This window comes from Lissotriton vulgaris, chromosome 1_1, assembly GCF_964263255.1.
Source record: "Lissotriton vulgaris chromosome 1_1, aLisVul1.2, whole genome shotgun sequence".
NCBI lineage: Eukaryota > Metazoa > Chordata > Amphibia > Caudata > Salamandridae > Lissotriton > Lissotriton vulgaris.
Genome location: NC_141685.1, coordinates 528,778,485 through 528,797,742, shown reverse-complemented (window position 1 = coordinate 528,797,742; position 19,258 = coordinate 528,778,485). Strand labels below are relative to the sequence as shown.

General features: G+C 46.8%; 1 protein-coding gene across 1 annotated transcript in view; it reads left to right on the top strand.

Annotated features, from left to right (window-relative positions):
• VAV3 (vav guanine nucleotide exchange factor 3) overlaps positions 1–19,258 on the top strand; it is a 1,223,230-nt gene that overhangs the window by 577,054 nt on the left and 626,918 nt on the right. The window contains exons 6-7 of the mRNA XM_086953893.1: positions 5,325–5,417; positions 5,526–5,594. Coding sequence (XP_086810019.1) covers positions 5,325–5,417; positions 5,526–5,594 — 162 coding nt within the window. The remainder of the gene's footprint in view (positions 1–5,324; positions 5,418–5,525; positions 5,595–19,258) is intronic.

Sequence of the window (19,258 nt, the reverse complement as noted above, 5' to 3'; positions counted from 1 at the left end):
AAGGCCCGGAAGCTGACTGTCTCCCCACTGCGGAGCATCTTAGATTGGTCGAAATTCTATACAGGGTCAGCGATGCTCCGGACATCATACACAAATTCCCTAAACTATTCACCGGACTGGGAAAAATGAACAAATGCCAGATACGGTTGCACATCAATGAGCAAATACGTCCTGTCGCACAACATCACAGGCGGGTGCCTTGCCATCTTCAATAAGCTGTGGAGGAAGAAATCCAAGAGCTTTTGAGAACGGACATTATTGAGCGGACGGAAGGGCCGACACCATGGGTTTCACCAGGAGTTATCGTGCCAAAGAAGGGCACACCCGGAAAGGTGTGCCTATGTGCAGATATGAGGATTCCCAACACTGCCATCGAGCGGGAACGTCACCCAGGGTCTCATTTAAGTGACATGATTTCATCTTTAAATGGGGCAAGAATCTTTTCCAAACTAGACTTGAATAAAGGTTACCACCAGCTGGAACTACATGAGAAATCACGCTATATAACAACATTTGCCACTCATCTAGGGTTGTTCCGCTACAAACGCTTCAGTTTGGGGATTTCATCTGCGGCAGAGATCTTTCAGGAAGCCATCCACCAGACTATACATCACATACCCAACACACTAAATTACAGTGACAATATTCTAGTTTACGGCTCAAATGTTCAAGAGCATGACAAAGCACTAGACCGGGTGTGCCATGCGCTACTGGAAGCCAACCTCACACTCAACAAAGACACGTGTGAGTTCCATCAATCAACTCTTAAAATCTTTGGACATGTGTTCTCTGGTGCAGGGATGAAGCCTGATCCTGAGAAGGTGATAGCACTGAACAATACCAAAAGCCCGCAGGATGTGAGCGTTATTACATCATTCTTAGGTATGGCGAGCTATTGTGCTTGATACATAAAGGATTATGCCACCATCAGTCACCCGCTGCGTGTCCTCACCAAACAAGGGTAACCATTCACATGGACTCAGCAATGTGAGCAGGTGTTCCAGGAAATTAAGCAAGCTGTCGAATCAGCAGACAATTTGGCATACTTTAGCCCCAAGAGACATGCCAAGATCACCGTGGATGTCAGCCCGGTGGGACTGGGCGCAATACTGGCTCAATTCGACAATGAAACAGATCAGAGACACATCGTAGCCTATTCCAGTCGGAGTTTATCAGACACTGAGAAGGCTTACTCTCAACCCGAAAAGGAAAGCTTTGCAGTCGTTTGGGCCTGTGAGCACTTTCACATTTTCATATATGGAAAGCAGGTTACGCTAGTGACGGGTCATCAATCGCTAGTCACCATCTTCGGCAATCCCAGAGCTAAAATGCCACCTCAAATTGAGCGCTGGGGTTTACGTCTACAGGAGTACACTTATACAATAATGCACAAACCAGGAAAATCAGCGAATCCAGCTGATTACATGTCAAGGCACCCTCAAGCTTCACAAGCGTCACATCCATCTGTGGCGGAAGAGTATATCCACTTCGTAGTGGACCAAGCCAGACCACTAGCGGTTCCCTTGGAGGCGATATGTGAGGCCACGGCTCAAGACGATATCCTTCAAAGAGTGATACGTCGACTGCGGACCAATCGATGTCGTCACGAAAATGAAGAGGAAGGGTGCGATAAACAGATCCGTCAAGAGATGCAAGCTTTTCAGCATGTGAGTGAAGAGCTGTCTGCCACTTCAGAGGGACTCCTCCTGAGGGACCAACGAATTGTCATCCCTAGGCAACTCCGCCAAGGTGTCATCAATTCGGCCCATGAGGGCCACCGCGGAGTGGTCGCTACAAAAAGAACACTCAAAGAGCGAGTATGGTTCCCGCTACTTGACCAAATGGTGGTGCTCATTCTAAAAGACTGACCCCAGTGCCAACTGGTCAATCAAGGAGAACCTCCAGTACCACTACAGATGTCAAAGCTACCTAGTGGTGTATGGCAAGAACTCGCCATGGACTTTTATGGACCCATTCACTCGGGCAAATATGTTTTAGTGATAATGGACGAGTACTCCAGATTTCCGATAGCACAGTTTGTATCATCTACCAGTGCCACCAGCACCATTGCTGTGTTGGATGAAGTGTTCGCTGCCTGGGGTGTTCCTCAAGAACTCAAAACGGATAATGGTCCACCCTTCAATGGGCACGAATTTGGAGAGTTTGCGAAGCACTTAAATTTTAGACATCGCAAGATCACTCCCCTATGGCCTCAGGCCAATGGAATGGTGGAGCGATTTATGGCTACCCTAAAGAAGACATTCCAGCAGGCCACCAGTGACAAGAAGGACTTACAAGTAGCTCTCAATGAAGTCTTGAGAGCATATCGAACGACACCTCATGCCACAACAGGAAAATGTCCTGCCACTCTCATGTTGGGACGGCCGATCAGTACACGGATACCTACATGGGAAGGGGCCCTGAGACCGGTGCCACTTACCAAAGTGCACAAGGAGCTAGCAGTAGCCGACCACACGCACAAGAGCAAAATGAAGTCCTATGCTGACACCAGTAGAAGAGCCCAATCCCCGTCCCTTCATTAAGGAGACTGCGTGTTACTCAAACAAGAACAGCAGAAATAGACAGATTGCAAATTCAGAGCTGAACCTTTAATGATTACTCAACAAAAGGGTACCATGGTAACAGCTGAGTCGGAGAACAGGAGGATTACAAGAAACGTCTCGCATTTCCAACGGTGCACTCCGGACGTTAAGGACGCTTTCACCAAAATAAATGAACAACCAGGCCCTGAGAGACCTAGCAGTGCAACTGCAGTACAGAGACTTGAGATCCCAGCTGAAGCTGAAGCTGGTGAGAGAGGCGTGGTCCTGCGACCCCGAAGAGACATTCGCCGACCTGTGCGGCTAATTGAAGAACTATGATCAAGTCAGATTTTCATTTAATTAATTTGTAAACAAAGGGGGAGATGTAATGCCGTGTGCAGTCTAGTTGTTGGTGGGTGGAGCTAGGGGGACAGAGGAAGAGGAGGGGCAGCTACAGGAAAGGGTTAGTTAGAGTAGGGACAGGGTCGAGATAGGAGGCAAGAATAAAGCTCCTCAATACTACACAGTCTGTGTCTGTTATAATTGGTAGCACAACGCTACACCTGGCAGTCGTTCTTTGAACTGCGGGTTGTGCATCTCTTGCCTGCAATGTGGTGAGGCTATCCTTGCTGCTACAGGTATTTAGTGAAGGTAGGTGGGGGGCGTTCTCCTGGCTGGACCGCAGGGCTCTCTTGTCCACTGCCCACAGGTGTCACTTCATTGAAAAACAGCAGGCACGTGAGGCCTCTCTTGGGACACTCAGGACTGATTGTGTTACAAACATGCAACTGCTTGGTGGTGGTGCAGGCCCCGTCCTCCATTGGCCGCAAGGACAAGCATCTTGAGCAGAGGAGGGCCCGCTTGTGCAGGTGGGGAGGCAGCACGCTTGACGCCGAGGACGAAGGCCAGTGCGGCTCATCCTTTCCTTTTTTCCCCTTCCTCTGGGGCAATTTGGGTGGCGCCAGGTCTTCACTGCTGGTGCGGGGCTCTCGATGCCGCACTGGTGTTGCATACCAGCTTGCTTGGCGGGGGTGCGCGTCCACTGTTGATGTGGCAGGGAGGACTCCCTTCACCTCAGGGCTCAATGGGCAGTGGCTGTGTGGCACACAGCTCTCTCGCTGGGTAGGTTCAGTCCTACCTCCGGTGACACATGCACTTTCGAGAGTGCCAGTGACCTCGGCATTCTCTGGGCTGTAGTTGGTGGGTCTGTTATTCATAACCACGCAGGTGCTGCAGGAGACGGACCAGGAACCATGGTCAGCCGGCGTGGTACCGGGTCGCTTCACTCAGTCTGCTGACGCCTCAGGTTTGCCAGGTAAGAGAGAGTGAGGCGGGAACTTCAGTAGGCTGTACAGCGTCCAGCTTGGGGGTGCCTTTGGGGTAATAGTAACGGGAGTGTAGTACACTCCCGTTACTATTACCCAAAGGCAAAAACTGATCAGTAGCTTCTTCTTCAGCTCAAGCAACTAGAAAAAGTAATCCTTCTGCAAGATCCATTGCTCACCGGTTGGTCGTAAAAATACACCCTGAGAATGGCTTTTGCGGAAAAAGAAAGAATTGCTTCAAGTATTAAATACAGGGTTTTTAGTGGGTTGTGGTGAAGTATTTACCAAACCTGATAAATAGTAGTTCCTCAGGGTGAGGTATTCCGAATACAGTAAATGCCTATTTTTACGAGTTCCACATTCCCCATACCCTATTATGCGTAACATAAGGAATCGGTGCTAAATGCACCGAATTCCACGTTCCCGGCTCAAATTGGAAAAGTGTGACCTGCTAAAACCTTAGAGCAAAAAACAGAAGGGGTGTAATAATTGTCACAAAGTTCGGAATCTGATCCCTGCACAAACTGTTTTTTGAACAGGGACTGGAATTGAACCCTTAGCATACAATTAGTCAGGGCCATGATCTTACACAGAATAAAGTCAATTGTGCGTCACATTAAGTAGGAGGTGTCGTGAATTGATGTGGCCCACGTTTCTACTATTCTTTTGTGAGTAAAAAGGCGTCATTAACTTTTTTGAAGTTAGGGAATAAAACTGGCCCATAATTGCTCATTCCTTTGTGTAGGAGCCCTGTACAAATGGAACACACAAAATAAGGATAGGGTATATAAATGCTTTAGAAAGTAAGAAAAATGCGAGGAAGGGGAGGGTGGAATATTACTGTGAGAGGGACTATTATATCAGGTTAGATCTGATGATGGGCTTAAGGAGGTGCTATTTAGGAGCGAGAATGAACCTGCTTCTTGTAGAGGAGCCTCGGAGAGCAGATAAAGGCGTGCTTCTGGAGATTTTCTTCACTGTACTTTTGAGCTCCATTTTGGGGCTAAACTGACCTACAAGTTGTGATGTGAACCAACCCATCTTTAGACCCTTGATAAGAGGTGAGCATTGTCAGTGTTCTAGAAGAGGAGGATGACTTCTGTGTTGCTTAGATGGAGATGCAGGTTGTCCCTGGAAAGCCAGGATTCCAAGGGCATTGGTCAAGATATGAGGCAGTGGGTCTTGTTGACTGACATGATTTGTAGATACAATTGGTTATGAATAGATCATACGGCCTCCTTTCTAGATGTTCTCCTAAGGTCTAGGTTTCCAGTTTCTTCTTGGATTCTTTACTTTTCATTATTATTGTTTTTTAATCCTGTCTCCTTGTTGAGAAGTGTTAATGACCCCAGCAAAGAATATAAAACGTAATGAAATTTGTCTGCATTTTAAGAATTTTAGGTGTTTCATAATCATGCTTAGCCCCTAACTTTACTAATTTGCTAATTTTTTGTAGAAATCACTAGAAAGTGACATTCGAAGCTGTTGCCTTTTAGAAATAAAACAAACTGAAGAAAAATATACGGAAACCTTGGAATCCATAGAGAAAGTGAGTGACTCTATTGTATGACCACATAAGTTTCAAATGGAAAGTAATAAATAGAAATTAAATGACTTTCACATTGGACTAATTTTCACTATTTATGTACATTTGCAGTTTTTTATGTTGCCGTTGAAAAAGTTTCTGTCAGTGCGTGATTTTGAAACAGTGTTCATAAATATTCCAGTAAGTATTGACAAATAAGGGTAAGTGTTCGTAAAAGCTATTTATTTTGACTGTTCTATCCTTCAATATAATTAAATGTATACACTTAGACATGTTTTTAATAGCTATATCATTTGCCGAAGGGCCTGATACTGAGTTTGGCGAACAGGTTACTCTGTCACAAATGTGACGGACCTCACGTCGGCCTTAATACAAGTACCACAGGATATGATGCACTTGTTGTAAGTCAGACAGGATATTTGTCTCGTTTGTAATGGAGTAACCCATCTGCAAATATCGAAATCACGCCCAAAGTCATATCTTTCTCGTCAGTAAATTTGTGTACATTGGCGATTTTAATGCAAGCTCCAGTTTTTGCCTCACCCAGTCATCAATTGGTAAATTCCATTCAGTAGACATGCCTTCTTAATATTTAGGAACTTAAACAGGCTCCTTCACATTAACTACCTCAGGATTAAAGAAATGCAAATTTGCATAATTTTTTTTTGTGAAACTTCATGAAATTCCATGACAAATTTTGCAACGTTTCACAAAATTAAGCTTTTACTTTGAAATGTGGATTGCTGGTGGGGTTGTCATCGTAAACCAGTCTCCTAATGCTGAAATGTTTGCAAAATCTCATAACGCCAAACTTCAAAAGTGTTTACCAATTTCAACTAATGAAATTTTTTTCATTGGACCTATTTCGCCTGTGTAATAACAATTTATACGTGAATAGAATTCACCTAGAAAGTTGTTCTTTAAGACTCTATAATCGTATTTATTTAAAATCAACATTTAAAGTTGTATAATCAGCAAACTCAACACCACAAAGATGCACTAAGATAAATCTTGCTTAAATTATTCCCAGCTTTGGTATTGAAACTGTTGTTTTACTATGTGGTAAAAATATGAACCTAATCCATTCATTGTTAGGGCAAAATAATAAGCCATTATGAACAAGGCATCGTGGTGCTTGAGTAAAAGTGCTCAAAATTAATACATGGAGAAACTTAGTTTTTGCCAAGTGTACAGATGGGCTAAGTCTCAACTATTCTCAGATATTAAATCCGCTCATGCCTGGCCATATCCACCTCCCATTACTGTGACATAGCACTTAGTTAGCATAAAGAGTTTTCGTAACAACTACTTGTGAAGAAGATGAAGTGGATTACGGTATTTCGTATATTTAAGGAAGAGGTAGCCTGGAGATCCCACTTTCCTTCAGATGTGATCTTGGACATGGTTGCAGTATGTGAGCAGTAGCCCACTTCAGCAACAGACTGCTCCTAATTGCCTCATCCCCGCCTATGTCAAGGCACTGACTGCACTCCACTTCCTGCCCATTGGGTTATTAGGGAGGATCAGCATCGCCAAGGCTGGCATCTCATAGGCAAGACATTCCAGATTGTGACACCAGGCATGCACCAACAACAGCAATGGAGGCTGTACCTTTCAGCCTGGAGTGTCAAACTAAAGTGTGGATAGCTAGAAACTCTTTCCTGCAACCCAGGACAGTCAATCCGGGGAATTTAATTTTTTATGATGGAATAATGGAGAATTTGGATTTTTGTTAAACATTTGCAGCTGGAAATGTTTTAACATTTGCGTTGGCCATCAATTTTATGGTTGCTGTAGCAAGAAGAGTCTGATTCGCCGGTGCTTCATGTTGGCGGCCTTTGTTGGCGGCCTTTCTTGGAGGGTGAACTCAACCAATGCTGCACTAAGGGGTCCATGAACTCACTCCAGCAGAGGCCAGCAGGGCGCAGGAAGGTCCCGGCAGCAGGTCAGCTGAGCAGAAGCAAGGAGGGCTCTGAAGCTTGTTATGTCCCTGTTGTTTAGAACAGAAGATTAGTCAGATGACCCCTTGAAGTCACTTCATCCTAGGATTAAGGGTATGGGCCAAGTCTTCCTTCTCAGCAAGCAGAGCAGCAGGCAGCAAGGCTACAAAGTAGCAGGGCTGGAGAGTAGCAGTCCTTCTGGCAGTAGAGCAGCACAGCAGTCCTTCTTCAGTAGTATCCAAAGTTCCAGAAGTGTATTGGAAGAGTTGGGTTGGAGGGGCCACTATTTATACTTGGTGGTAGCTTTGAAATAGGATAAGGTTCTTGAGGATTCCGCCCCTAGAGGTGTTTGGAATTTCCTTCCTCCCTATCCTGGCCGTAGGTCATCTGGGGGCACAAAAGACTAGCATCAAACCCTTTGTGAGTGTGCTTAGGCTGTGACTTTGTGATGGACAAGTGTCATAGGTGACAGCTCCTTCCCCCTATCAAGACACAGATGGCCCATCTGGCCAACAACCATATACCCTTTGTCTCACTGTCTGAAAGCAATACACAAAAACCAACTGGCAGCTATATCTAGTCATGTGACCCAGGATACAGGCACCAAATGGTTCGGACAAGAGACTGCCAACCTTCTAAAAGTGCCATTTTCAGAATTGTTACTTAAAATCTGACTTTACTATTAAAGAGAGGTTTAAATTGCAATTATTTAGTCACCAAACTCGATATTCCCACTTGCTCCCAATTGGAAGTTATCACCTATTAAATGTCATAAGGTAACCAAATGTTATCCTATAGGAGAGGTAGGCCTTGCAGTTGTGAAAAACTAAATTTCCATTACCAGGACATATAAAAGTTAAAAGTACATGTCCAACTTTATAAATATACTACATCCTGCCCTATGGGCCTACCCTAGGGGTGACTTATATGTATTAAAAACAAAGGGGGAGTGAACACACACTTTAGAACGAGTTAGCTGTGGTAGCAGCAGTTCTAAGGCCAACAGAAATGAAATCAGTAAAAATGGAGGAGTAAGGCAAAACATCTTGGGGAAAGACCACCCTAATATTGATCCGTATTACACGTGTCCCCCCCAGCTGAAAGTGGGGAGAACTTTACAACCTCCTGGGAGTCTCATCACCAAGGCAAAAGAACCTGGAGAGACTATCAGCATTGCTGTGGTTTGACCCAGGATGATGTTCCACCGTGAAGTCCATTCCCTTTACCGATATGGACCACCTCATCAGCTTGGGATTCTCACCGCTCATTTACATTAGCCATCTGAAGGGCCTGTGGTCTGTCTGAACACTTACGTGAGTCCCAAACAGGTTTGGTATCAGCTTCTTCAGTGCCCAGCCCACACCAAAGCCCTCCCTCTCAATAGCACTCCATATACCATGAGCAACTGAAATCTAGATTAGTCTGACCTGCGTTTACGAAGGCCCCCACTTCTCAGGGCGCCAATTGTCCCAAAAGAGCAAGAGGCAACTGGCAAAATGCTGGTGTCTATTGCCATTCAGAGACTGGAAAATAGCAGCTCACAGTAATACAGACACTGGCTTTCTTTAAGTATCGCAGTTTCGGTTGCTATCAAATTAGGTTTTGATGATGGCCCTACCCATATTTTTTCTTTTAATAGGGTTGGAATGTCAACATTCATATTAGTGGACCGATATAATTAATATTAACATTTTCATGTACTTTCTTTTTGAGTCATGTTAAAATATATCTTTATGTCCGCCCCTTGTACTATACATATGCATTTATATAGCACCAGGGCCCTTACTGTCACATTCATCACCATTCACCTCTCACTGCACTATTTTTATTGGATCACCACAGTGACGAAAGAAATAATTGTATATATTTTTGTATATAACTTCCCTTGAAGTATAGGCTTATCCTTCCTTCAAGGGGGCCATTGTCTTCTTTGTTTCATGAAACTCCCCTGGATCCCAGGAACAAAGGGCTGCCCCTTACTAATTTGCATTAAGTTCACCTATGACATATAAGGGAAAATGCCATATGTGGCTGCAGTGTTTGTATAACCCCCCATATATAACATATTGATATGTCTGCAAGGACCACCACTGTGATCTGGTTGAGTGGCAGTTTAAAGGCGCTGCAGTTATACATGGTACGGAAAAGTAGCTTTGCCATACAGGGAAACCTATATTTACAAATTTAGTCGACTATGAAGTGTTCATTGTAAGCCCATGAGGCATATGAGATCAGTATCATACTATCTAATTGAAGAAGGCCTTCATGGTGCCTCAAGGAATAAAAGCTATGTCATGTTGTATGTAGAGCTAAATTTCCTATAAGACGGGATTAGGAGTAAATCAAATATTTAATGCTATATCTCTACCTGGGAAAGTGCTTGTAAAGTTATACAGTAATTTCCAACTTAATTTTCAAATCCAATTCAATGGTGCAATCAGATTTTTGAGACCTTGAGTGAAAGACTAACCTTTTATAATGTACTTTTGGTTGCCTGAACGGGGTTAGAACCAGTTCTGCCATACCTTCAAAGCTGGAAAACACATCCCTTTTTAAAAAAAATATTTTTCATTTTAGTTCAATTGCAAGAAAAAACATTCAATCAGCACAACTATAACAACAAGTTGCACTCAGGTCAATCATGGTAATTCTAATTTTCTCAGCCCTGGTGGTCATATATGTTTTCAATGTATATCGAGTGTTACAATAGCCTGATCACTCCCCATAATTTACTGAAATTGTCCCAGTTCCCCCACCACACTCCCTCCGCAGGTCTCCATTGGCCATCTGATCGCAACTAGCTAGGTGCACCGTCATCTACGGATCGAGGACCTTCATCACGGCAGGCTAAACCATAATGGTTCAGCCAACTACTCCATATCCTAGTGAATTTCCTTGGACATCCTCTACTCTACCCTTTCAGCTGCCATGTACCGGTCCATGCCGCGCTTCTATTCGTGCAATGTCGGAGTGTCTTATGTATCCCAACATTTTACTATATTGCGCTTTGCCACCACTAGGCCCAAGGGGCTAAAAAGCAACTGAGGTCTGGCCATATCAACATCACATGGGATGCCCAGAAGGGTGAATTTCCGGTCTAATATTGCATTTAACTCTTTAATTATCGCACCCCAGTATGACTGTATGCGGGGGCATTCCCACAATGTATGTAAGAAGTTCCCCACTGCTACTTTGAAGCGCAGACTGTGCTAGGTCTCGGCCCAACCCATTTTGTGTAGCTTAGCTCTAGCATAATATATCCTACGGGGGATTTTTACCTGGATGAGGTGCAGCCTGGCTTTAATCATCAGGCCCGCCTACCAGTCCATGTCTTACATCCCCCCAGGTCTCCCTCCCACGCCTCCCTTAGTTTACAGATGGTGTCGCGCATATTGCTATATATTGTAGGTAAGTGAGAATGCCTTGGTCGTGAGCTCTTCCTGTAGTAATCGCCCCTCAAGTGATGCGTATTCCGGCAGGTCCGTCTCCACAACTCCCTCCACTCTCCACTTGTGTGGCAACTGGGTGTGTATGAAGAATTGGGAGCCATGCAACCTTAATCCAGTACTGAAATTGGAGAAGGACTTGAATTCGCCCCTACCTTTGATATCCCCAACAGTGGTGATCCCCATCGTGTCCCAGACTTTAAAGCCGCGGAGCACACTCACCTCCCTCATCCAGTTTCTCTTCCACAGTGGTGTCGCCCTAGTTATCTTGTGGACCCACCAAAAGGTTCTAGTGGCCCTTTCTCACACCTCCACAGTAACCTGTGTTACGGTGAGCTGCCTATGCATCCCCTTTCCTCCTTAGAGATAGAGATAGTGTAGGAATGTGTGAGGTGTCAGTTTTTCCCTTTCTAGTCGGTATGTGGGATGGTCCCGTGCTACGTGTAGGTAGTCATTTATGGGGGTTCAGTGGGCTGCCTAGTAATAGGCTTCAATATCTGGAAGCACCAGGCCCCACTTTTATGGGTTGCGTTGTAATGTCCTTAGGGCAATCCCTTCAGCCAAAACAGTGAACAGAGTTCGCAATTTATTGCCCTGAATATCATTCTGGGGAGAGGGTGGTATGTATTCTGAAGGACATATAGGAATTGGGGCAGGGCGAACATTTTAAACATGGCAGCTTGGACCATTCTGAAGAGAGCTAGATCTTTCCATTTGTCCGCGTCTTGCTCAAAGTTGAATAACACCCATAGGATGTTATGTCTGCTGCAGCCTTCTGCGTGAGGTGTAAAAAGACACCAAGGTATTTAAAGACCTCCGTGGTGAGTTGGAGGTCCCGTGGCAATTGACGCCATTTGCTATTTGGCCTGGGCAATACAGTACTGACTTGTGACAGTTAATTCTATAGCCTGAGAACCAGCCATAATCATACATTATTTGAAACACTGTGGAGATCGTTGTGTCGGGTTCTGTCACAAAAAGAAGAATATCATCTTCATATAAAGATATGTTCTCTTCCACATGATTGTCAGGTGTAGCCATGAAGACCTGCACTCTCATGTGTTGCCTTATCACACATGGCACTGGTTCCACCACTAGTGCAAATAAAAGTGGAGATAAAGGGTACCCCTGCCTGGTCCCACAGGCAATAGGGAAGTCGTGGGAAAGCCTGCCGTTGACTCCCACTGCTGCTCTAGGGGAGGTGTACAGCAATGCCACCCATTTCCTGAACTGCTAACCAAGCCCGAATTTGGCCAAGATGGAATATAGAAAGGGCCAGTGCACTGCGTCTAATTCATTTTCAGCTTCTAACGACAGAAAAACATGCGGGCATCGCAGTTTTTTGACCGTCAACTGCCAGTTGTGCGACCTGCGGAGATTCCATCGGGTGGCCCGGCTGGGCATGAATCCAGATTGGTCGCAGTGGACGAGAGTCAGTATAACATGTAGGAGTTGAGTTCCCAGAATTGTCACCAGTATTTTGACCTCTGTGTTCAACAAAGAGATGGGGCGATATGAGTCACACCTATCTCTGGGTTTAACCTCTTTATGTATGGCAATAGTGATAGCCATCCAAAGGTCTAGTGGGAGGATACCCTCATTATAAGCATCTTGGTAGAGGCCTAGGAGGTGAGGGCTTATTAAGTCTTAGCAACTTTAATAAAGCTCAACGGGTATTTCTTTTGGGTCAAGGGTTCTTCCCGGTTGTAGTTGGGCTAGAGCTTTTCCAACTTCCATAAGCTTCAAATCGCCATTGAATGCTTTCATGTCATCCTCATCTATTCTAGGAGTCTGTATGTCTTTTAGGTAATCGTCAGTGGCTGCAGTGCCACTGAGTGGACTCTTTACATTGACTATTTGGTCATCAGTCGAGAAAACCACTCCCTGGTCATCCACGATTGAGCCCACCCATCTAGCCTCAGCTTCTTTCCTACTCAGCCAGGCCATCAATTTTCTGGCTTTGTATCCGACTTCATAGAGTTAGTACAAATGTGGCTAGTCTCTGCAACATCTCCTCATTCTGAGCCGGCTTGCGGTATTCCAGCCTAATAGCTTCCAATTGCCGGGTAGTCAGTGGAACCGGCCTGGCAATGGCTTGTCCCTCTTATGCAAGTATCTGATGTCCAGCTGCTCTAGTTTCTCCCTTCCCTTTTTCTTTTGCTGTGCTTTTCGGTTCTGGGCCCTGTCTCGTAGTACATTGTTATGTTCCCTCCCACAGTGTAGCTCCGGAGGCTATTGTGCCCTTATTTTTGGTAAAGAAAATCTCAGTGTCAGCCTGAAGACCACGTATGATTGCATTATGTTGTAGGTCCCTTGCGTTCAGTCTCCACATCTTTGGGTCCCGAGTCCTAGTCCCCAAGTGTGCCCACAAAGGTAAGTGGTTCAATAACTTAAGCAACTAATCTCTCCCAGCTCAAATGGGGGGACGAAGACATAGTCCAGCCTTAAAAAGACACTATGCTCCCCCGAGAATATCGTGTTGATACCTCCATGTGACTGTTAGCCCAAAAGTTTCAGTGAAGCATGCTAGTGGGGTGGTGCCCATCACTGTCTCATGGTACTCCAAACAGTCTAATGATGCTTGCATAACATCATTAAAATCTCAGCCTATCACATGGAAGGATGTGGGGGTCTCTAGAAGGATGTCCGCCACTTTGAGCAGTACAGGGGATTGCAGTCTGGGCGGTGCATAAACATAAATAAGCGTAAGCCTATGTCGGCCCCAGGTGCCCGTCACCCATACAAATCTGCCGTCAGGATCTACCCACTTACGAGTTAGTTCGAAGAGAGGAGATTTTTGTCAGGCTTTACAAATTGTGTAACCAACCCCGCTTAATCCTGTCCCTAGAGCTGTTGACGTTCCAATTTCGGACCGAAAGGGCCCCTTTCTCTATGGGGCCGGACATAGGTACGCCAGGAACCTAGAGGATGACATTCTCATGTGTGCCCATTTCTGGAGGCTTACCCCCGCCTCTGCTGTGCCACTACCTCAGACCCATTGCGACTAACATGATCGTAGATAAGGAAAATCCTAGTATCAGCAAGACCTTCCCACAGCACATAAACGCTTGGCTATAAAGCAACCTTGTGTAAGAAGAGATGAGAGGTCTGCTGCCCACCCTCCTGTTTGTGGACACAAAGCCTACAATCACCCACTACATACGAACAAGTGGAAAGTACAAACTCAGATCCTCACAGGACTAGTATACCACTTCCAACACTAGTCCTAGGGGACGAGCTACAACTACACGGGACGTTGGTTTAAAGTTACAGATCCTTTGCCGGTATGTTGCTGCCAGCTCAGATGTTCAGGCATTTTGGGTCTACCACACCCCCCTTTGGTAATGGTTGGTCAATCTCTATTTTGCATTCCAGTGCTGCGATTCAGGTGACCAATGGGTTTGTGCCTTTGTCTCTGGAGGGGTCTCTCAGCCCCTCTGAATGGGAGTCCCGCTGGCTAGGTATATCTGTGGCCCTGTCATCACCCGCTTCGCAAGGCCCCTAGCCCTCCTGCTGATCCATCGCAATGCAGAGGGAGTCCCTTGATCTGCTCTCCTCAATCCCGACTTAGTCCTTCTTCTCCTCCATATCGTGTCCCCGGGTCTGGTCTCTGGATGCCAAAGCAGTTGATCCCATTTCCGTACCCCGGTAGGGCGCAGGACGGGTCTCTCCTCCTCCCAAGCCCATGCATCCTCCAGTGTCTGGAAGAAATGGGGTTTCCCTTGTGTATGACTTAGTTTTACAGGGAAAAGGAGCATGTACTGTCTCTGCAGTGCTCTGAGTTTTGCGGAATCGAAAGTCCTCCTCCGGCGCTTGACCTTGCAACTGTAGTATGGGAAGATCATGATTTTAGAATTTTCGTGTCGGACTTCTCTCAGGCCGCGCACCTCACAGAGGATTATGTCCCGGTCAAGAAAGTTGAGGAACTTCACTATGATGGGTCTAGGTGGAGCTCTTAGGGGCGGCTTCGCATTCAGTGTCCAGTGTGTCCTCTCAATCACGAAGCAGGTCGTGAAGTGTTCGGGCTGGATGATGTTTTTCAACCATGTGGCTCCACGCCCTCTGGGAACCGCACAAAACGTAAGTTATTCCTGCGTGCCCTGTTTTTAGCATCGTCAATATGCCCTTGCAGTTCACAGTTAGATCTGTGAAGCTCCGACTTCTGACACTCGATTCTCTGTCTCCTTCACTCGCCCGCAAAAGTTGCGGAGATCCTGTCTAAGTAGTGTGACCATAGAGCATACATCTCCATTCCTCTTTTCCATTGCTCCCCTGGAAGACCGTATAGCACGGAGCAGGGTAGCCGTGATGGGAGCTGGCTGTGTAGCTTCCTGTAGGATCACCACTTTAGTATATATGTCCATTTTCCCTTGCCTTGGAGGCTCAGGGTGCTTGTCTTTGGTCATCATTGCAGATGAGCAGGAGGCACACGTACAGTAGGTCATTGAGGCCGCTATTAGGCAGTCAAGAGGTGTGTCACCAATTGGGCACCCCACAGAATCAGAGAGGCAGTGGCCAAGCACCTCATCCCTCCAGTAGCACTTCATAGAGCTGCCACTTAATCTGACGCAAAAATGAAAAGTGCAATTGCCCTTATGTCTGGTTCTTCTACCCTCCCAGAGCACCCGGTCAAAGACTAGGCACGGCTCCTGCTTCAGTCCCACGGGGCGAATATCAAGGATGACGGACCGGGCAGCGGTGCCCACAAAGTTTCACAGCACAGTTCGTCTTGGGGGGGAGCAGGCACACCCCAAAGTTTGGGGCAGTAGTCAAAGCACCGCCCTCCTGATTAGGACTGAGGGAGCTGCTGCTTGCCTCAGCACCGACACCAGCAAGTGGCTAGTCCCTGCTCCCGGGCTTCTCTCAACTATGTAGCCCCTCAGCTCTGGGTCCTTGCTGTGCAGGAACACATCAGGGAGCAGCAGACCCCCTAGCTTCAGTCTCTGCCGCAGTCACTCTCAGCCCCCCACATCAGCTGGGCTGACCCGAGTCCTGGCAGCCCAGACGGAGTCAGCTCTCGGGGTCCAGAAGCATGGCCTGGGCCCCCTCTCTTCTCTCTCCCCCCACTCCACACACCAGGAGAGCGTTCCACTCCCACCTCAGCTGCCACTGTGCGATCTCTCTCACTCATGTGCCAATTAGAGGCGGAGAACTCTGGGGCCCTTTCTTCAGGAGTGGCGGCCCCAGCAAGGCACAAGCTCGGGGCGCTTGGTCTCCGGATACAGGTGTGCAAGCTGGCCAGCGAGACACCTCAGCTGTGGCCCAGCCTCGCAGCATAGGCCACGGCTCCTTGCAGTTCCAGCAGCTGTCGGCCCCAGGCCCGGCCTCCACTTCTCCTTGCGACACCACACAGAATCTTCCCTGGGGTGGCTCCTTGTCCAGAGATCCAATCCCCCTTATCCCCCCTCGGCCACCGCAATGAGCTTCTGCCTCTCTCGTCTACATGGCGCAGGAATGGGGGAGAGGCAAACAGAACTGCCACCAGTCACCACAGGGTTCGCTGACCAGTGGGGGGAAAGAACACATCCAGCTGCCTGCAACGCCCTATTACTTGCCTCGGGTCAGAACCATCCTGTGATTCCTCCATCTTGCATGCTGGTGATCAGAGTGTCCATCTGCCCTTCCAGGCCGATCCACGTTTCCGCAGAGATCTCAGCGACAGTCCCGGGACACCCTAAAGTCGCTCGTGTTTGGGGACAGCCAAGTGTGCATAAGGGCTGGCAGGATGCGGTACAGATTGCAGCGCTGATCTGGAGCTCAAAGAGGATACGTCTTGCTCGGCCATGTTATAGGCTGTGCCCCTTGAAATGCACATCCTTGGGTGGGTAGAGTTAATGACCCTGGCTCAGAAAAGAATGGCTTGCATGTGAACTCAGGAAAAACAGGTCATGTTGAAAACATAGCAGGTATTAGCTTCCTGGGATTAGCTAGAAATAGTTGTCAAAACAAAGGTTAAAGCTAGCACCTCAAACACCACCTCCCAAAGGTCCTGCTGAAAGAAGGAAAACTCATGACCCTCCTGGGAGAAGAGGACGCACCTAAGGATTCAAGGACGCCTTCTGGCACTGAGGGGCTGGAACTGCTCTCCAAGGGTCAAGTAAGTTCCTCCTGTTCCCTACTTCAGGGACGGGCACCAAAAGCAGATTACACTTGACTCCAAGATCGCCCAGCTGCCCACTAAGGCCCTGCAGATGACCTCACGGGGAAGAAGCCTGGTGCCTAGTAGCCAACCTTGAAGAGCTAGGGTCTGCAGTACTGAGCAGAAGGAACTTTTCCAGTAGTTTGAGAACGGTCAACCCATCATTTTTTTCACCTCTGGAGGATTGGGGCAAACTGCTGAGCCTTTCCCAGGAACTTTGCACCCTAGGTGGGCAGGACAATCACATTTATACCACTCAGAGGTTTTTGCTGCACTAACGACAGCGCTTAGGGGGACTGCATAGCAAATGTATCTGGCCATGTGGACCGATCAGCTAAAACCTAGGACCGATGCAGTAAATATTTCTGGCCACAGAGTACACTTAGCAACCATGAAATCTGGCTTTCCCGCTCTGAGCTTTTTGCACCAAAACCAATGGCTTCAGTGGGAGCTCAATGATGACTATTCAACTGCGATGGACTGTTGCAGGTAAACACCTTGGGTATTGCCCCACTAAAAGATTTGTACTGCCAATTCAGAAAGTCAGTCTAAAGGTAAAATGTCTGACCAGGGCAAAACACTTGGGGTGTTCCACCTCTCCTCTATAGTGCGCAGTCTGAAATAGCATCTAGGTTTTAGTCAACTATGAAATGCTGTTTCTCAATGGTGCTTTACATTTTGTAGGTGTGTTTTGGATCAAAACTGTCAAAATGTATAACACTGCTTCCCCTTAAGCTATTTTAATGACCTTGATGTCATTTGCTCATTAGTTTTTCCTCTGTTTTCGACATTTGTTTGAGAAATGTATTGGTTTGTGTTCTTTGTGCTAACATTGTTCTGCTTGAACTTAACTCCTACTTCTCTGGGGATTGCTTGCAGCTTGTGCCATAGCTACTAGGGGTGGAGCTGAAATTATTTCAGAATTGTTTTGACCTAACTAGATTTTATTTATTAAGTTGGTCCATCCGAAATTAGCTGTTCAAACCCAACCTGAAAAAACCCTCATTGGAATCTGATTTTTCCTACCACTTTCTGCATGCCCCATGCTAAATCATGTGCTCCAAGTTCTTTACATTGCACTTCTTGTGATGCAGTATTTTCGTTCTCTAATGCCATCTAATTCTATTTGAATGTTGTTTTATCCATTGATCTCACTTTGTCGTCATTTCCCAGACTTTCCTTTCCATGCTCCATACTAAGGGGATGATTAGGATCTTTTCTGAAAAGCATTCCTACCGAATCAGTCCCGGAATGCTTTCCTGGCGACTCAGGTGGGTCCGACCGAGCGATTTGGATGTATCCGGATGCTTCCAGATACAATTCGGTTGGACTCCCATTCACTTCAACAGAAGCCTGTATTCCAGCCTGTATTCCAAACGAGAACAAAGGCTCCTATTGCAGAAAGGGGTGGTGGGGAAACCTTGCACCCTGTGGCGGGCATCCCATGGTGCTAGCCAAACTGTGCATGGGTGGAAAGGGAGGCCCCTTAGGTACCCACACAGACCCGATTCAGAGGACCCCGGGTGAAGAGGGTCCTGCTATCGGCCCCCAAAGGCAGATCCCAGCAGCCAATTTGTTCCGGGGACACCGAATCAGAACGGCTGTCTGAATCGGCCATCGTAAGCGCTCGCTTGGAAGCCGAGTCCATAGAGCTGTACGATTCGGCTCCGAAAGATGCGAGCTGCCCCAATGCCTTTCGGAACCGATTCGGACAGCCCTACTGGTTTACAGGCATCATTATCGGTTGTTGGGAACTGTGTACGATTTGGTCAGAAACAAGGGTTCCGAATCGGACTCGGCAAACCCGAATCCGATTTGGCAAACCCGAATCCGATTCGGAGCCCTTTCGAACGGGATCATAATCGACCCCTAGGTATGCAAGATTTGTCTGGTTTGTCTGTTTTTGTACATCTGTTTCTCTTTCACTCTCTGCCCCTTCCTAATGTGGCCTGGCTCAAAGGGTCTATAAGAGCTCAGGAAATTTATTGAATCAAGGTTCTGACAGCCCCATTTAGGATTAGAAACTCAAAATAAAAGTGTTAGGGCTGTCCTATGTTCTGCCAGCTGTCCTATACACCCTCACGTGGTTGCTGCTTGTGATGTGGCCAGTTGTTAACAACTGTCTTGCCCCCAGCGACCTAGAGGCCAGGATTCCTCCTCTGATAGGCAGAGTTGTTAACTCCAGCTAGAAATGTGTATTAGTGATGAGTGGTAGAACTGGTTTAAGCAAGTGCTGGCACGGGGAGCCCAAAGTACATTTTTATAGAGTTGATTTTCAACTAAAGTGCTAAAAACATCTTGTTTCTCCATTAAACCATA